The sequence below is a fragment of the Corapipo altera genome, unplaced genomic scaffold (assembly GCF_003945725.1).
Source record: "Corapipo altera isolate COAL_440 unplaced genomic scaffold, ASM394572v1 78, whole genome shotgun sequence".
Classification (NCBI taxonomy): domain Eukaryota; kingdom Metazoa; phylum Chordata; class Aves; order Passeriformes; family Pipridae; genus Corapipo; species Corapipo altera.
The window spans coordinates 1,235,934-1,255,881 of record NW_020884904.1 but is presented as its reverse complement, the minus strand read 5'-3'; the positions used below and the strand labels follow the sequence as shown (position 1 = coordinate 1,255,881).

The 19,948-nt window shown below is 40.7% G+C and overlaps 1 protein-coding gene across 7 annotated transcripts in view; it reads left to right on the top strand.

The window, feature by feature from the left end:
* Positions 1-19,948, top strand: part of ARNTL (aryl hydrocarbon receptor nuclear translocator like) — a 51,710-nt gene that overhangs the window by 12,106 nt on the left and 19,656 nt on the right. For 2 of the 7 annotated variants that reach the window (XM_027651369.1, XM_027651366.1), the window contains exons 1-7: positions 10,201-10,430; positions 13,100-13,222; positions 13,936-14,083; positions 17,076-17,096; positions 18,094-18,132; positions 18,486-18,527; positions 19,692-19,849. In XM_027651369.1, the coding sequence (XP_027507170.1) occupies positions 13,944-14,083; positions 17,076-17,096; positions 18,094-18,132; positions 18,486-18,527; positions 19,692-19,849 (400 nt within the window). In that variant the 5' untranslated portion in view covers positions 10,201-10,430; positions 13,100-13,222; positions 13,936-13,943. Of the gene's footprint in view, positions 1-10,200; positions 10,431-13,099; positions 13,223-13,935; positions 14,084-17,075; positions 17,097-18,093; positions 18,133-18,485; positions 18,528-19,691; positions 19,850-19,948 lie in introns of those variants that run through there. The other 5 variants (XM_027651371.1, XM_027651370.1, XM_027651373.1 and 2 more) reach the window with 3 other exon arrangements.

Genomic DNA, 19,948 nt, shown 5'->3' with positions numbered 1-19,948 from the left:
AGTTGGGTTTTTCCTTGTGTGTAATCAAAGGTCAAAGGCTGGGCTCGATGACCTTGGAGGTCTTTTACAACCGTAATGGTTCTATGACCTGGAACAGTTTCCCCTCTTTGCTGGCTCCTTTGGCCTCTTTTAAGCAGATAATTGTTAGCTCTAGTTGATGATTTGAAATTCAGTTTCCTACTGTAGTAAAGACTTGAGGCGAGTGGAGAAGCGTGTGTATGAACTGAAGTGCTTGGCGAGGTGAGGCAGAGACTGCCACTCCGGCTGTTTGTTTTGGGTGGTTTGTGCCTGCTGACTTTTATGTGGCTCCCCGTTCAGCACTATTGTTTCTGGGTGCTGCATAGGAACTCAGCTGTCTAAACTGGATTTGAAATTCCACTTATGAAAGTTGGTTTTTATCAGAAAGGCTATTTTTTTCTGATAAGCCGAGCTTTTACACTGGCCTTGCTAAACTCCTGATGTGTACTGACTCAGTTTAAATGTTCCACCTGGTGCTGAGTGGTGTTGCAGTGGTAACTGCAAGTGGGTTAACTTAAACCAGAAGGGACTTAGAAGGGTTTTTTGAGGATGTTGTATATTTTACACTTTCCCTATGGGCATTCCATGTATTTCATACTTGTAAGTAAAAGTTTCTCCGAATGCTTAGCGAAAGAACATTATCTCAATTTCTAACACTGAAAGAAGGCAAGAGTGACTGACCACTGTGTGCCATAACAAAGACCCAGTTCCTGTAGAGTCCTGTCTGGAGCAGGGCTGTGAGTGGCTCCAGATGAAGAGTAGGATTAGGGCCAACAGTTACTTTCAGCTCAGGGACTTCCCAAGCCAGATCTGGTGGTAACCCTCAGCAGAATTCCTGTCCATGAACTGGTCCTACCTCTCTGCAGAAACCACATGGACTTCCAGCCTTCCTGTTATCTGGCAGGGAGTTTCCACAGCCTTCCACCTCATGTGTGAAGAGCTGTGTTGTTTTGAGCCTTTTAGCCAAGCTTTGTTGGATGTCCCTGTGACATCTGATGATTTTGTAGACCTTGGTCCTCTTGCTTTTCTAAGCTGAAGAGTACCAGCTCACTTCGTTGTTCCTTAAGCAGAACTCATTGCCTGTCTTGTTCTGCTGGATGTAACTAGAAAGTTTTCCATTTTCTAATAAATTTATTTGCTGGGGATTTGTTGGATGATATCCAGGCCATCCTCCGTACTGTTCAGGAGCTGTAAATAATTATGAGCATTTGTAAGTGGTAACTAAGGGACTGCATTATTAATATTTGGCACAAGTCTCCTACTTGCGGAAATAAGATCATCTAAACCTACTTAAGCTTTTTTGTGTTGGAATGTGGACTGTCTAGTGATCCTTTCTAGGTCCATTGGGATCAGGATGCGTGGGTCTTGGAATGTTCTCTTTTGGAATAAAACAATGGGTTGGAAAAACTTCTGGTTGCAACTGTTAGTCAGATGTCCCTTGGTTCTGTTTTGTATCCTCTCTTCCTTAGGAGGGGAAGGTGGGTGTTGCAGGGTGGATCTTTGATCCAACCACAAGCAGTCATTTAAAAAAAAACCTCAAACCTGCAGCCTTCATTTTTATGAAGAGCCCTTTTGTGGTATGTGTGGATGTGGTTTATTGTGGTGGGATTTTTCCTGAACAAGTTTTCTTCCTCAATTGCCCGTGTTTGGTCTTGGCAAGATTTTTTATCTCTTGTTTTTTGTGTGTGGGTTACACACTATTCTTCCCCATTTTTATTTCCATTTTTTTTTAACAGTCAAGATGTCTGCATAGCATAAGGACCCTATTAAGTGAATTCCTGGTGTTCCCTGATCATTCCTCTGCCTTTAGTAAGGGCTGTCATGATTTGGGAATGTAAAACGTAAAAGTGCTCGTTCAAACTTGACTGTTGATTTAAGTTAAAAATCATAGATTTAAAAACCTCTCTGGAAAAATGCAAGTCCAAGGCTTGCATCCAGCTGTTTCTCTGGCAGCTGAATGCCTCAGGTTTGGAAATTTGGTGGCTCTCAGCATCAGCATTAATATATAGATGCACAAAAAAGGACTATGTTGTATCAACCATTTCTGTAAAGGGCTTTCCTACTGCTGTAGGCCTTTCTCAGGAAAATAAAGCTTACACTCCCACTGAAGCAGTGACTGCAGAGTGGATAGAAATACTCCTCCACTGTGTCTGTGTGCTCACAACTTGTCATTCACAAAAGAGCAAACTCCTGAGCAGTGAAAATGTCACAGTGCAGGTGTGGATCAGTGGAAAGGTTTCAGCACATGTTGTCCTGCTCAAACCATGGCGGGATTTGGATGTTGAAAACAAATCCTGCAGAAGTACTGTAAATATCTTGAAAGTGCAGAAGGGCTGTGACAGGGGAATTTTAACCACCTACTGTTGTTGAAAGGGACTGTTCTACCCTATCCCCTCTTCTGACATGTCTCATCTTTGAGCTGCTCCTGGGTATCATCTGACCTTTCAGCAAGAGGGTTGAGATTTCTAACCCCCCAGAAGACATTGCTTTCTGTCAAGTTTTTATTCAGCCTGATGAATTCAACACACTCAGTACAGACAGGCTCCGGGGACTCCGGAAAAGTCTCTGCTGGAAGGGAAATGTGGGGGAAGAGTGACAAAAGAAGAAAAAAGGGAGTAAAGCCTTCCCTTCGGCACTAAGATGTTACATCAGCTGTTCTGTGGAACTTTGCTGGGAGGTTTTTAACAGCATCTCATGCTTATCCTGAGCTAGACAAATGCAACTTTCTCAAAGCCATATAGCTGTTACTGAGGTCCTTGCCAGTGTGCACATGAATGTAAAAGAGAGGAAATGTTCTGTGTGGTTCCTCCCTGAGTGATCACTTGATTTGCTCCACCAAGTCTTACTTTGTATGCTGTAATTTGAAAGCCTCAGAAACAAAAATGTCCTACATGCTGTGTTTAGTGAAGTGCACATTGTGGAGTGTCTGGGGCTCACCTTGGAGATGTCACATTGCACAGAAATTCCAGTTTACTCAAGAGAGGAGGAAACATAAAAAGTAACTAGTGCTGTAGTAGAAGGATGTCACTCTAGAGTTCACTGTGTGGTGTGATGACACATCTAACTTTACTTTTAATGTCCTGTTAAAGGACTTCTTTGAGTTGTGATTTTGGTTTCACAGTCACTGGAAGCTGGTGGACATCTGATGTGGGACTGCAGGGAGCTGTTCTGCAGCAGTGCTAAGAACTGCTCTGGGCTGGATGGGGAGTCATCAGCTGCAGCAGTTCTGCTCACAGTGTGCTGTATCAATATTAGTGCTGGCCCGGGGGCTCTGGGGAGCTTGCCCTACTTCTCATATCCACCACTGCTGCAGTTCCAAGTGCTTTGTGTGACTCTCTGAGGAGCAGAGTATCGAATAATGCCCCAGTGTGAGCTGTCACAGCTCGGAAATGCTGCCTTCCTCAGCCTCAGCAGCAAACAGCTCATTTAAAAACCTGGATATCAGGCGTGGGGGAGGTTGTTACTTCAACAGGACTGATAATGGCATGTGTACCTTTTCATCATATTTGTGGCTTTACGTGTTTTCCATAGAACATACAAGGGCTAAAATTGTCACAGTGTCACAGTTTTCTGTGGTTTGATTTGGATTTAACTGGCAAACAGTGTGACTTCAGGAAACCAACCCGCTGAGCTTATTTATGTCAGTGTTTATTGTTGCTCCACCAGCAAAGGGACTCCAGGTGCAGGGTGAGGCGATTTCCATGAGTGGGTGTGGGGAGAGGTTACTTTCTAAAAACCTGAAATCTGTAAATAATTTTAAATTGTAAATTCTTCTATTTCCACACATTAACTTTGTTGACTTAATACATACAGTAGCTATGCCATCTTTATATGTTCTTTGGATTTCTTTTTTTTTTTTTAGCAGAGTTCTATATGCTCAACAAAAAGCTGTCATGCCCTACTATCCAAAAACCAGTGGTGTAGTGGGAGAATGAAAATTAAGCTGAGCCTCTGACATGGTACTGAAATAGTGTTAAGGAAGAAATATTGATGTTCATATGGGTGTGATGCATATGTGTTTGACAGCTGATTTTGTGTGAAGTCCAAAAAAGCTTTTAAGAAAACCAGTAGGGAAAGAGGAACCTGCCAGTAACATGTGGGCTAGAGGCAGCTGGAGTGAGGAATACCCCAACTTGGTTCCAGGCAGAGTGAGAGTATCTTCATTTTCCCAGGTCTTACTTTTGGATGGAAAGGGAAGTGACAGCCTGTTGGCTTTTCTTTGTTGGGCTGGCGATGTTGGGACAGCTCCTTCCAGGCAGAGGTGGAATTCAGCAGGACCAGAGGGAGTCTGCAAAAACTGGAAATGAAAGTATCAGCTGTAAATAGAGCCACCTATAAGTAGAACCGACCTCCTTGTGACATTTCTGCCCTTTTGTGTCAGTGTTTTGTTCCCTGAAGACACAAAGTGTTTAGTTGTACTTTGGCAGTAGATCTCTGAATGAAAGGTCTCACACGTGCCAAGTGCCTTTGGATTTGTTGTAGTAATATTGTGACTGGAAAACAGAATCAACTGTAAGCAGTATCTCTAAGAGTATTTGGATTGGGTGATTCAGCTCAAAACAAAGCTCAGGAAACTAGGATTGTCACCTTAATAAATGCACTTTGGAGGCTAAAAGAAGTGTGCAGTGGTTCAACCTATCCAGCTGAGAAATGGCTAACATCCCATAATGCATAAACCTTAAAAGTCAAGTGAGAAAATATTACTTGTGTAGTATTAGTCATACCAGGGCTTGAACATCCTGTCTAGTTTGGATGTCTACAATGCTCCAGTAAGAAGAGAGGAGAAGAAAAGTGAAAACCTGACGATAGCCAAGAAGGATTTGGTGACTAACTAATGAAGGACAAAAATAGTGCTTTGGCTGTGAGAAGAGTGAATCGAGTTAAAGCTTGTTCCCACTTGAAAAATTTACATCTAGACATCCTACTACAGGTTATATTAAAGTACAAGCAGTAATTATAAGGTTGAGGAAGAAGCCCTGGATGGGATTCTGTGGTGTACCAAGTCACTGCTGGGACTGGGTGGGTGCTGGAGGGGGATCTGACATACAGCTTCTACCTTTGGGGAAGTGTTTTGCTGAACTGCTGTTTCACATGGATACCTTTTAAAAGGTGCATTTCTTAGAACTTCTGAGAGGATTTTGCCTTCCTGCCATTGAAAGACAACTTAGGAGATTATGAACCACAGGAAGTGAGGATATAGGATCTTCACTGAGCCGCAGTAAGGAAGTTAAAGTGCCCAGATCATATCACAGTTATACTTATAATGAACAGTTGGGCTTTGGGGCATTTATGCATCAGCTTTAGATATTTAACTGCGTGAAACGTACTTATTCATTTTGGGTAAATGAAAGGTTAAGATATCTTTGAAACTTGTATCTGAAGCATCTGTCTGCTAGAAACTGGTGCTCATATTTAGGAGTCAGATGAAATCTGGAAGCAGAAAACTGCATGTTTTGGACTGCAGGTGCAAAAAGTGGGCATTCCCAGCTGTGAGTTCCAGATGTGCTGATCTGTAAGTTCCCGCTGTTGGTGTGACATGAGGAGTGAGTTAAAGAGCTTACCTACTTGTTATCTTGTGTGCTTCTCCTGCTCCAGAAACGTCAGTCCAAGTTGTGTACAGTCCTCTTACGCAGAAATTTCTAATCTAAAAATTCTGCCTTTGAAGGCGACTTTACAGTGCAGCACAAGATAAGACATTTTGTTGACAGATCAGAAGTAATGTGTACAACTTGGGAGACTTCACAGAACCACTGGCTCCTCAACTGAGAAGGTTTTTGTTGTTTTTTGGGTTTGGGTGTGTGTTTCCGATCAAAGCACGCTGGAAGTACATGAGCTACTGAAGAAATCAACAATAACTTTGATTAGGGTTTTACTTTGAAGCCCATTGATGCTGGATAATTGATTTACTTGCATGGTAGGACAGATTTCCCTCTGTCTTTCACACAGCCCCAGCCTCCCACCCCCTCCAAAACCCTTGGGGATGGCTTAGGGTTGATGAGCAAGGATTGCATTCAGTGGATGTGAAACAGTATGTCCTTCATGTATTGGAGGCTGGACCTGACTTGGAAACTCAAAACTTCAGCTAAGTTTGTATTTCAGTAATTGAGGGAGGAGATTTCATTTGTTGTGTTTGGTTTTGTGTTTTTTGGGGGTTTTTTTGTTTTGTTTTTTTTTTTTTTTACTTTAGTTGTGGGTCTGTCATTACTAAAAGAACAATTGATTTTGATGTTAAATGAGTTGAATTAGATAACTGGCCCAAAAGACTTAAAATTTCTGTTGTCTGTAAATTTTAAGTCTTCTCATCTTCCCCAGTGTTGAAAATATAATACCTTGTTTCTTCCCACACATACACAAAATCTTCTGAAGGATTGGAATAAATGAGAATTAAATACAACACCCTAATATAGATGTTATGAACTTACTTTACCAGCATTTAACATCAGTGGACCCTATTTTTAATTAAAATGTAATTTTTACATTTTTAAAGTAAAATGTAATGTAATTTTAATGTAAAATGTAGTTATATATAGATGTATTTATTTATATTTATAGATCTATTTATATAGATATAGATGTAGATAAAACCTGTATTACAGAAATTCTGGGGTGCTGTATTTCTGAAGCAATATTTCTGAAGCATTTTCTTAAAATGTGTTGTTTTGGGCCTGTTGGGTTTTTTAAATAATTAAAACACTTGTGAAGTTGAACTTAGTTCTTTTCCTACAAGCAGCTGTTCTCAGAGTAACTGATTTTTATTCCATTTTGGTCGTATCTGTTTCCAATGAAATCAGTCTGGATGATTTTGATAGTAGGACTTCTTGAAATAAGACATCCAAAGGCATGAAGGAGTGTTCTGACTGTGAGTGGATCTTTGATAGTCATGCCTGGGTGTAATTCTTGGTGTAGTTTTTCTTACTCTTTGCAGGAGCTCGGCTGTTACCTTACGCAGGTTGTGTGACAGCCCTCCACGATGTGTCCATCTTGACATTTGAGACTAAATATCAACATGTGTTCCTAGAATACCTGCGGTGTTCTCAGTGTGTCTATAAAATGTCACGAGGCAGCCAGTGAAACGTTTGCAGAGCTCTGAGGCAGAACTCAGTGGTTCCTGCTCCAAGCAGAGACGTCTGAAGTGCTGGTTGATCTCACTCTGTCCACTGTGGCTGAGCTTAGGAATTCCTTCAGCACCGGTACAGTTGTACCCAGTATCTGCGCTGTGAGGACTAGTATTTGTTACTCCCAGAAGCCTGTAGAGGGGCTGCAGTTTGCTTTATGTGTAGAAATTTCAGAAATCCCTTCAAACCTGGTCTTCCAAGAAAGGCAGGTCCCTTTTTGTTTTCCCCGTGGAAGCAGTTTCTTGAAACCTGAGGAGTGCGTGTGCTGGCGGATTGATCATTGAAGCAGGCCAAATTCCTCTGGTAACAGCAACATGTTAGCACTGATTTCCAAGAGTGTGCATCACCACCTCTTCACAAGGGCTTGATTAGTTCCCTTGTGATGTTTCCTTTTGATGGCTGCCCAAAATGAAATATGTGAACAGGCCAACATAAGCTCACTTCAAAGAACGAGAGCTCAAAGAGTGTAATCTTGGCTGACGAGAAGCTTACACCAGATCAAGCTTTCAGTAATGGTTGCAAACTAGCAAGCTTTGTAGAAACACTCTTGCAGCTGGGATTCACTGCGTAGGTGCAGAGGCAAACAGCCTTGGGATGTGAGAGGAAATGGAATCCCCTGTGTCTGAGGGTCAGCTGGGCAGTCAGGGTGCTGGTTCTTACGACAGCTCAGCCTCCAGACGCGGTGGCTGTTCCGTAGCATTGTGTGTTAGACCTTTAGCTCTACCACCAGAGGTAGACACCAGTCCCCTGCCAGGGAGGGAAATGCTTCATCCATGGCACAGACAGGTGGTCTGAACAGGTTTGATTCCTGGAAGAGGCATGAGTTGGCTTTGGATTTGTTCCAGTTTTCATGTGCTGCTGTGAAGATGGTCCATATCTCCATCCATGAGCCTTCCCATGGGACTGGATCAGCCTTGAAGGACATGTTTATCTGAGCATGAGCTGGGATTTTTGAAGGTTGTTAAATCTATTGGGTTCTCTTTCAAGAACCAGTCTGTTTTCCTTTCCTTCCATGCTGTCTGAAGCTCCATACTTAGAGGTGCAGACAATCCAGCTCCAGGGAGGAATGACTAATACACCTCATGAGTGTGCTGCCAACCAGGGGGATCTCTACAGGCCAGAGGAAGGGTCACCAGGAACCTTATAAAGAACCTTAAGAAGTTAACAAAGGGAAATGTCAAGTCCTGCACCTAGTGAGGAAAAGCCCCATGTCCCAGTACAAGTTAGGGACTGACCAGCTGGAAAACAGCTTGGCAGAAAAGATCTTGGTGGTTCATGAGCTGGCAGTGATGCCTTTGCAGCAAAGAAGGCCAACAGCTTCCTGGATTGCTTTAGGAGTTGTGTTGCCAGCAGGCTGAGGGGAGTGATCCTTCCCATTTACTGGGCACTGCTGAGACACTTCTGTGTTCTGGGTCTAGTTCTGAGCTCCCCAGTGCAAGAGAAGGTTGTTTTATTTACCACTTATCCTTGGTTTTGAGACAACAGAGAAGTCCTTCGTTAAAATAGCTGGAAGCAAAAGTTTTAGGTACTTTCCCTTATAAACAAGGAGATACAGGAACTGAGGCCCCTCTTGATCTGGAATTCTCAGTGTTCTGAGAATGAGATAAAATGCAGCATATTGTCCTGTGGCTCCATTGCCGCTCTGACAGTCTGGAAAACTGTGAGGTGATGCCATGAGATGGCCTGTTCCATCTTTTCTCAGAGATGCTGCTGATGAACAGACGTTTTCGGTGTGGGGGAGCATGTGCACTGCATATTGATCTTTTGAGAAACTGCATGTGGAGTTTATCTTCTGTTCCTTGGAGACTTTTTCCCCCTGTGTCAAAATTGTTTATCTTGTAGCTTTGTGGCTCGTTTAAATTCACAGGCTTCTTCCCTCCAGCCTGCTACTTTTTCCTTAGGAGACATGGGGAGAAGCTGTTGGAAGACAGAGTGGTTTGAGCAGTCCCTGCCTTCTCCAGAGCAGGGTATTCCTCTTGTGAGGGGCTGGGGGAGCTGCAGGAGGATTTTGGATCACTGCTCTGTGTGTGTGGTGGGGTCGAAACATGAGCTACTGATGTCAGGAGGAGTTCCAGAGCTCAGATGTGGATCACAGGGTGCCAGGGGCTGGTGAACATGCTGATGAGTGAGTGGTAAAAGGGTGACCTCAACAAGCAAACCAGGGTAAAATCACTTCTTTGCTCCAGACAGCGAGGTGTGATGTATCTGCACGTGAAAGGAAACCACAGGGCTTTTTGTCTTCTGGGAGTACAGTGTTCTTGCAAATAATATTGGGGAGCTCAAGGAACATAAATGTGCCATTAAAACAAAACAGCATCAATGTATTTGGAAAATATGAAGTATTCTGACAGCTGCTCCTTAAGTACTGAAGGAAAAGGAAAATACCACTGCTTTAGTTCAAAGATCTTCCAATGATTCCTAGGGAGTATTCCATAATAAAGATTCTGATGTAGGAACTGCTTGTTACTTGCAGCAGCCATGCCCACGTATGTCTGTCTGCGTCTTGAAATCATCACAGCGACTCTTGCAGCCGAAATCTCCCCCATTATTGAGTCTGTGAGCATCTGGAGCCTCCAGACTTCTGCAGCACCTCTTGAAGTGCTGTTAGTGAAGACAAATAACCAGATTGGTACTAGTTTGTGCTGTGACAGTGAGCTCCAGCGATGGAATGCTGCTGTGAAGGGAAGTTGATGATTTCCTCTCCGTAGCTGTTTTTTGCTTCAGTCCTTACGCGCAGGGACAATGAGTATCTTCTCAATTGCTTCTTCAGGAAACCACACCACGGTTTTCCTCTGCCGTTGCGAAATGGTGCTTTTTAAGCGTGAGACATTTCTGATTCATGAAGTTGTGAATTGCATCTCTCGTACAAGAATATGTTGGAGAGAGATGACTCTTGCCTAGGGGGAACCAAAACTGATGGGCCTTGTGCAAAGAGGTCTTGACTCCCGGGTGGGTGCTTGGCACATGTAGTTGACCTACTTTAGCTCTGACCTTGATTTGCTCAGAGGTGTTTATGTACTCGTGATCAGCTTTGCTGCATGATTAAGCTGGTCACGTGTTAGATAACTTTTTTTTTTTTAATGAGGGATGAACAGTAAGATTTCTTTTTACTGTCTCATTAGCCTTGTTGCAGGAGATTGGAGAAAGATGGAATGCAAGGAAGGGGAATCCCGAAGGAAGTAGAGTCCCAAACGGGCTGTAGAGAGAAACTGTCATGCGATACAATGACAAAATATCGTTTGATTCTCATCTACAGAAGAATTTAATCAGGAAGTGGACTACATGGCAATTTTTCAAGTAGGTCTCTGGAGTACTTTGGCAACAGGCTTGGCATCATAAATGGCAGATTTGAACTTTGCTTATATATACATGGGTAACTTTTGCATTCCTTCTCATAGAGAGTTTTTTTTAGCCATTGAACATCAAGCAGCTGGAGGCTGAAAAGACAGTAAAGTATTCAATTTTTCAGGATTTTAAGAGAACCTTGCAACAAAACACTTATCTGAACTGTTCACTATTTAGTGGGGCATGCTGATTTTTGCTCTGATCATTGGGTTGACATTTTCTTAACTTTAAACCTCATTTCAAGAGACATGCATTGTTCTTAGCTCCTATAATGCTGAAATGTAGGACTGTGTTAGAACTGGGATGAGCATTTGGGACATGGCAGAGAAAGGACTGACTGGAAAACAAATTGAGAATTCTGCTTTTTATGTGTGGGTTTTTGTTTTTTTCTTGAATGGTCAAGACTTAAAATAGCTGCTTTGAAACTATCAAAATAGACAGTTATAGTTTAAAATAGCAGCACAGTTGAATGGATACTTAATTTCAAGATCTTTCTTTTCTATAAAACTGATTTGAAATTTTGTTTGAGATGAACAACAATTTATTTTTTTTTAGCATTACTGCACAGTGACTTGTGCAGTGTTCTGATTATGAAGCTAAAATGCTGACTGTTGCAGGCAGTCTTAAAGGGAAAGGACTGTGTTAAACTTACAAATCCTTCCCCCTCCCCTTTTGGTAATTTGGTAATTTGAAATTTGGTAATTTCAGCTCATCCCAGCCTTTTGTCTGAGTGGTCCATGAAATATAAAGCGGTAAAATGTGAGTTCAACAGGTTCTCTCACACATAGAGGTGTTCAGAAACTTGTGAAAGTTAATTGTGGGTGGTTGGGTCAGAAATTTCAGAAAGTACTTGTTTCTAGCATTGTGCAGTGCTTGGGGTTTGTGTCGGGTTCCAAGAGGGGATCATAAGTTGTTTGCTGTGACAATGCTCTTACCACTGGATTCACAGGGCTTAGCCAGGGGCCACACTAAGTTTAACTATAACTAATTTCTGCACATCAAGTGAGGCTGGAGATAATGTTTTTGGGTCTAAACCAGGCACAGAGAAATGGCCAGTGACTGTGGTTTAACTGGTAAAGCAAGATGCAGTAATCTCATACCCCACAGTAACATAATCGTGTCTAAAGCTGTTGGGCTGCTTTGGGTAAGAAGAACAAAACAGACAAGGAAAGGCTGACATGGGGAGAAGGCAGGGCCTGGTCTACAAGTAACAGTATGAGTGTGAAAGAAAGCCTTGTAAAGCAAGTGTGATTATGGATTCAATGGCAGTTTATGATTTGACTTAAATTTGTACTGATTTGGCTTTTGTCAGTGAACTTCTGCTTTGGCCTCTTTAACATGCATGAACCAACATAGCCTGGACATTCTCAGAAATGGAAAAGGAGGTTATTTGGGAAAGGACCACAGAGAAGTTGTTGGGTGAGATGGATGATGTGCCCCCAGGAGAGTTTGGAAGCTCTGCTTCTAGAACAACAGTGATCCTCTTCAGAAGTTGGTAGTATGAAGGCAGTGACTTGCCTGACCTTAGACTGAAGAGCTGCAATCCTGACTTATTACCGTAATAGGACCAGTGAATTAGATAATTTACACTTGTGAATGTCTGAGTTTGCTATTCTGGCAGCACTGGAGAAAATGGCACCACATGATTTTGGATTTTGTGAGGTTTCTGTTGGCTTATAACTCATAACCTGTCTCTGTGTGATTGAGTAAAATTGGTTATAATTTGGTCATGTTGACAGAACACTGATTGTTTGACTTGTGAGCTTCTGAGAGTGTCATGGGAGCTGCTTGTTCTGTGTAATTGGGAAGTTCTACTGTTGTCAGAGGTTGGAAGGGCAGTCAGGATGTTCACAGGTGCATTAACCAGAAAACAATGTACTCAATAGACCTGCAAAGTTTTTTTGCAGGAGGAAGGCGTAGAACAGTTTTTAAGTCTTCCATAGTAAGTTTTGCTGAAAAACTTGTTTTGTAACAGCAATCTGGAAGGGAAGGGCAACCACCTGCAGCCCAACCACTAGGTTTACAGTATAGCTGGGAAACACATTTAAGGACTTGAGTTGTGATATGGGCTGTGGATTTTATATAAAACTTGAAGCCTGCAGAATAGAACAGTACTTAACCCCTCTGTCCTTCAAAAATGCCAACTGCTGTTACAGTGGAAAATAAAACAGTAAGCCAAGCCCAAACTGTCTTATTGCTTTGGCCACCTTAAAATAAGGCAGTCAGGAGGGAAGGGATAAGTCTGTCTTTTGCACTGTGACAGCAGTTTAAGTTGTTCTGGCATCATCTGACAACAGATGTGTTCGTGACTGTGAGCGTGTGATCGTTGATTATGAGCAGAGGGGGTTTATGCAAGGACCAAAGAATGATAAACAGGGCCCAAATGGAAGTGATGCTGAAGAGATTCCTTTTGTTCCACAGCTTGGTCTGTTGGAGACACACATCCCAACATCTAACCCTCTTGCTGGATGGATAAAGCTTCCACACTTCATAAGGAAATGAATATTTTATCCTTGAGTAGGAAACATGTATTGCTGTTGTAAACTGTGTCTAAAACATTTGTTCTAAACAAGCTTGTTTCGAAGGTGGTTTTTAAGCTTGTTGGTTTTCCTCCCATTCAGGTTTTTGAGAGTATTTGACCAACAGAATATGAGGCATGGAAGAGTTCTAAGGTGATCAGCTGCTTTGGGCTGAGCATCATCATCTTTGTTCAAGTGGATCTAGGCTTCCAAACAGGCCTTCAGGTAAAAACTCTTCTGTTTCACAGTTGATGCTATTTAGAAATTAACTTTTCACAGGGTTTCTTCCAACAATATAATTATTTGCAGTCTAGAGGATTAAAAAAAGTCTATGTTTTGGATAAAAGAGCCAAGTAGATTAATTTGCACTTTTAACTAGTCTTCCTAGACTGTCATTGGGTTATTAGGATTTTTATTTGTGGGATCTGCTGTGATGGAGGTGTTTGATTTCTATGGAAATCTGCTGAATTCTGTTCCATGAAATTCAGTGGAATTATAACTTTTAAAGCTTGTGAACTTTGATAATATGGTCTTCAAATGGAGAGACACGCTAAAACTAGTGTTCCCAGTCAGCAGTATTTCTGTTAGGTAGAAATAATTGGCTGGCCAGTTAAAATAAGAGTAAGCCTGGTTTGGTTAAAGATCACGCTGACAGTTCTTTAAAAACAATTGTGTGGAGTGATATGTTTTGAGAATGGTCATGGTTTGTGTGCAATATTCAATACACTGGTATATGGAAAAGGAGAAATTGCTTATTACCTGTTTTATGGCAAAAGGAAATAACAGATAAAAACCTGTGATTTTCTCAGTTTTTAAGAATGCTAAGTTTGAGAGAACTTTTTTTTGATTAAAAATATGTGAGTTTCTGCTTATATTAATGCAGTGGTTTTTTGGTTGGTGGGTTTCTTGTTTGTTTGTTTTTTTTTCCCTAATGTTAGACAGTCCAATGGCAGACCAAAGGATGGACATATCTTCTACAATTAGTGACTTTATGTCACCAGACCCTGCTGACTTGATCTCCAGTTCCCTTAGCACTTCAGGAATGGATTGTAATAGGAAAAGAAAGGGAAGCTCTACCGATTATCAGTAAGTTGGATTTCTCTTGATTTAGCTCTGGAGGTGGTAACACAACAATACAGTGTGGGAGGCTATAGTAATATTTATAGCAATTTTTAAATAACCTTTTCTTGACAACGTACCTTAAAGGTTTCAATAAAGAAAAAGTCTGCTATGCACTAAGAGGACAGTTCAATATTTAATAATTAAAATAAAGCTGTCATCTCAGTGCAGCTGGAATTGAGGGCTATCAGATGGGGTAAGGCTGAGGAGAAAAACTCTTGGCTGATGGGGGGGTGGAATTAGTGCTGATGAAAAGTACAGTGTGAAGGTTGATTATATTGGCCATTGACATAGGAAAAAAATGTCTGACTAGTGGAAGGGGGAAGGTAATAAATTTATTGAAAAGCAGAAGCAAAACTAGGAGTTGTTCCTTTTCTTCACCTATTTTTTGCCTATTTAGTCACTTCCTATCAGTGTGCTGCCAGCCTTTGCCTGATGAAACTATTTTGGTCCCTCAGTCAAATATGAATCTGAATAGTCTCTGGTTTAAGGCATTAAACCTGCCTTTCATTTAATCAACTGGTTTAATCTTGTGTTGGTTCTCGACTGTGGGCTATTAATCCTGACACAATAAAAACCTGATTTCTTCTCGGTCAGTAGTAGAATGTGGCTTTATTTCAAGAAAGCTGCTTTCTCATTAAGGGAAGCTTGCTAATAACTGTGCTCAGAAGCACTCTCCAAGCCATAGCTTCTCTCCTGAGACAGGTGTTTGACATAAAAAGAAATGCCACCAACTCTGCTTTAGGTAGTGAAGGTTGTAGTAGAGTTTGCCAAATTTCCAAGTGTGCAATGTCTCCTGCACTAGGAACACCAAAACCGACCTACTTACTCCAAGTCACTGTGCAAACTCCTCCTATGTGTTGTAACTTAACAAAGTCTGGCTGCAGGGTAGCTTGGGAATGGACACATCCATTATTCATACGGCCACAGAGTCTGGTTTTATGTAACTTAGCACAAATTTTATCACTGTGGGCTTTGGAGTGTTGGCAGTTCTTTTTACAGGGAGGGGCAGAATTTTTAATTCATGCCAAGTATGACAGTTAAGAATTAGATTCCCTGCGTGTAGGACTTCTTTTTAGGAGGCCTTATGCACAAAACTTTATGCACTTTTTAAAGACCACAAACATACTGCATAGGTACCTTCTCTAACATGCCTTTAGTCTTCTTGAAAACTACATGAGTCCCTCCAGTTGAATTGACCACTACAAAATTCAGTGAACAGCCTCGATCTTACCAACTTCCTCTTCTCTAGAGAAAGGATTTCTCCATCTTTATTCCTCTGGGTAGGAAGCATTGCTCAAGTCCTCTTTTCCAAAAGACAGCTTGCTCTTGTAAGTTATAATTCTGCCCTTTAGGTTTTGTGTGCGATTTTTTTTTAAATATGTGAAAACACTGTTTCCTTGAATCCTTAGTGAAGTAAGTTTACGACAGCTGGAGTCATACCACAGTTCATGTTGTTTTGCAAAGGAAATGGTGGCTAGTGAATGTTCTTCTTTTAAAGTAGAACTTAAGGTAGATTACCTTGATCCCTCTTGCTATATGGATGGGTGGATAGATGCTCAGAAATGCTACTGTTCAGCTTTTGCTGCCTGTTAACAATTTATTTTGTACATAAATTTTCCCAATGTACCAGTGAAGCCAGGGAGTAAGTAAGGCAGAACCCAACAGTTTTAGTGTGGTTCTTTGTTCACCTCTCAGGTACAAGCAAATGTACTGATCAGCTGCACTTTCAGCATTCTTTTAATTCTTTCTCCTGCAACTCCTCCAGGAAAATTCCTGCCCAGCCTATTGCTGTCACTTCAGCAAAGGCTGTTCTCCACTGTGTTCTGTTTCAGTCAAATGCCACAATCCAAGACTTCATGCACAGGTCTACAAACAGTTCATTTTTTTTCATGGGACTAATGTTTTCAACTGAAATAATATATGATAAGAAAACACACTATCCTGATGCATTTGTAACCTACCTTGTGCCTCTTTTAGATTTTGCTTTCTGGTTTGTTTTTTTTTTAAGTCTAAAATGAATTTGGTTACAACAAGCATCCTGGAGCTAAAGGGGGTATCACAAGTGCTGTTTAATTTAGTTTGAGTGCTTTGAGCCAGTGGCTCACACAGTAACTCAGGGGTGCAGATGGAGACATGAAGAAAACATTGAGCATTATTCAAACTTCTTTTTAAAACTAATCACAAATATAACTGATCTAAGAGTGCAGTGAATAGTATATGAAACACTACCATGTTTCTTTTTTAGAAGCCTTATGTCCACTGCTGAATACGAATAACTAGTGTGTTAGTGGCTGAAATGAGAAGACTTTTTCATAAGGCTTTTATAAAACATAGCCTCTTATCATGGTAAAGCTGAGTGGTATTTCAGGTCACTTTACAGTCTTGAAGGGATGCCAGCAGTTAGTGTGCATGTAGAAATTCTGTTTGATCGCCTTATGATATGATAAAGTCTGTGTAAAGTTCAGGCTTGGGACTTCAGTACTGACTGAAGCAAAATGTGCATCTGCCCTGCTGGACAAGAATCATCAAAAACTGAGAAACTTGGGATACTTTGTTTTTATTTTTATGTTTTATTTCTGGCCTTAGAGTCCTCTGAAATCCCATTTATCTAACCACAAGGACAACATGCATAAAGCACAGATCTTTCCTTTCTGAAGATGAAACAATATCTCAATGATTTGCATAACATAATTTAGGTTAGTTGTTTTACTAGTTTTTCCACATTAAGTGTCATGAACTATGCTATCTTTTCTTAAAAAGCAGAATTATTCTTTCAGGAAGTAGATTAATTTGAACAAGCTCATTTCTTTAGAATACCGCTCACTGCTATTGTCCTGTTTTCATTGTGCTTTTCATTTCAAATAGAATATGAATTAGCTTGAGCATTTCAGCAGAAAATGTAAGACATTATTCTTATTTCCTCTGTATGGTGTACTCTATTTTTCTTTCTTTTCAGACTCGATGGCTTTCCTTTTGAGTAAGTATAAATATTTTAGTAATTGGTTTCACTCGAAAAAGATGCTCAGCATTTTTCCTTGCCTTTCCCTTCCACTTACTTAAAATTTACTGGTAAAAATTAAAACAGAATGAACCAGGCCTAAGAGAATCCATTTAAGCACAGTTGTACAGATTTATATAAATCCAAACATTCTCTTCCTACTTATTTTGTCTTACCAAAAACATGCAGTCATAGGCATTCAACTTTTTTTACCAAATACAACTGGGAAAACTTACGCTTTCCTCTCCTGCTTATTTCTGTGCATATGGTTACAATATTAAAATGTAGTAAGGGAGATCCTTTCTCTTCCCTTTCTGTTCTTCATGCCTCCTTCCTTTTTTTCTTTCATGTTGAAAGAAAAGCAAGCTGAAAGTTGTACCAGTTTAAAATGTGCCTGCTTAGTTTCATAGAGTCTTCCGCTCTCTCCGTGCACATTTGGCCATCTCCAGTGGTTTGTTGGTCTAGATTATAACCATCCTCTATCCCCAAATCAGCTACCATGAGGCAAACTGGGGTGTAGAACACACAGGCATCTGCACAAAGCAATTCAGGGCAATTTGTGAATTTTATGCAAGGCACTTTGCTAACTGCCTCTGGTCCAACTTGTAAATGTGAGGTGGTAGAGCTAGTGCTGATGAAGGCTTAAAAATAACTGCTTTGATATGTCCTTTTTCCCCCCCTCTAGTTAACTGAAAAAACATTTTTATAACAGATGATATCTTTGAACTGCAGCATGTTTTACTGTCAAACACATCAAACTGTGCCATTTAGTTAGTGCTGAAGGAGACACAACTAAATTAAGAAAATGCTTTAATATTATGAAAACCACACAACTTTATGTCGCTTTTGTATTCTTATCTTTGTATTTATGGTTTAAAGATGACAGCAATACTTTATTCTAATTTTATGAGAGTTTGATGACTGTTCTGCTAATCCTGCTGAATTTGTGATGTGTTGCTTTGCTCTGTTTCTGCAGGGAAGGTATGGATACAGATAAAGATGACCAACATGGAAGGTACTGGTGATACAGCCACTGAAATGTTAGTTCCACAGTACTGACACAGGATCCTGTCTGTGGATCCCTGTTCTCAGTGTCACTGTGGTCATGTGTTCCAAATTATTTCTTTGCTGGGATAAAGGCATGAGATTGTCGAGCAAAGTAAAACAGACAAGCAAAAAAAAAAACAACCAACCCCCAAACTTTGGGACCCAGTATTCTAAATGTTGTTCTTTCTCTAGAAAGGTTAGATACATATTCAGATTCTAAACAACTGATTTTAATGAGGATCAGTAGTTATGTAAGATGCATTAGAAGAATTGGGTTGAGTGATTCCAGCGTTGTAACTTTGTGATGTTGTTTCTCAACAGATTGGAGTATGCAGACCAACAAGGCAGAATAAAAAATGCAAGGTAATGCTCTAAACAAGTATATTAGAAAGAATTATCTCTTGCTTTTTGCCACATATGAATTATTTTCATGTATTTCTTCTCCTGAAAATATTTTTGTTCTAACTTCGACTTTCCCTTATTTTTCCATATCTCTGCACTGCTAACATTTTCTGTTAGGTTTGCATATAGTTTTGTGAAAATACTAATTTGGTAGGTAACTTGGGTTTAGTCACTTCATTGGTATTGAAATTGAAACCAGTATATTTCTGATAATGTTACATTTTTCATCTTGCTTTTTTCAAACTCAATAGTGGGTTGTACAAGTGTTAACAGTGACTCTTATTGTGGGAAAATATAACCCAAAAATTAAATTGTTTAGTGTTTATAATTAATTTTCCTGATTAGGAAGAGTTTGGTTTGGAGGTATCTCAAATACTTCAAATTAAAAGCTATAGGATGAGTAGAAGACTTGTATTGCCACAGCAAAAAGTAGTTTTGAGTACTTAATACATTCATGTAGTACAGTGATTACAAATGCTTGATGGAAATGGATCACAGAATAGAATTAAGTTGGAGAGACCTTTAAGATCATGGAATCCAACTATGCTAAGTCCCACTGAACCATATCCCCAAGTGCCACATCTGCATGTCCAGAGACAGTGACTCAAACACTGCCCTGGGCATCCTATTCCAGTGCTTGACAGCCCTTTTGGTGAATCATTTTTTCCTAATACCCAGTCTAAGGCTGTTTTATTCAATATTTACATACACTGGAATTTGCTTATCTGTGACCTTTTGGGTGCCAGTCATGTTTCAGTGTCATGTGCTAAGGATAAAAGTGGTGCACAGCAGCAGAAACCTCTGGATAATTTTGTGCTGTTTCTTGGATTGGTTCAGCTCTGAGGATTCAGTGTACTGTATGACCAAAGTTATATGTGTTTTGTGGTAAATTAGAACCATGTGCTGCAGCCTTGCCTCTTGCTTATGTTATTATTTTACCCAAATCATGGACATAAAATGTCTGAAGAATTCTGTATGTGGATGTCCTTTTCACAAGGACAAGAGGGTAACAATCATCAGAAGGAGGTTGCTTTTGTGATTTTGTCACGCTGGATTTGGGCATTTTTGTAATATGCCTTATTTTCTCATGCTTTTCTCTTTTCCTTCACCACCTTCCTCGCTCAGGGAGGCTCACAGTCAGATTGAGAAGAGGCGCAGAGATAAAATGAACAGTTTCATAGACGAGCTGGCCTCGCTGGTCCCAACGTGCAACGCGATGTCTCGGAAGCTGGACAAGCTCACCGTGCTCAGAATGGCTGTGCAGCACATGAAAACACTACGTGGTGAGTTGGCTGGGGCTGGAGGAGGAGGATCCAGAATGGGATTTCCCCAAAGCCGTGCTTTTCCTCTCCTTTCCTTGCCCTTTTGCCAAAATGGAGCAA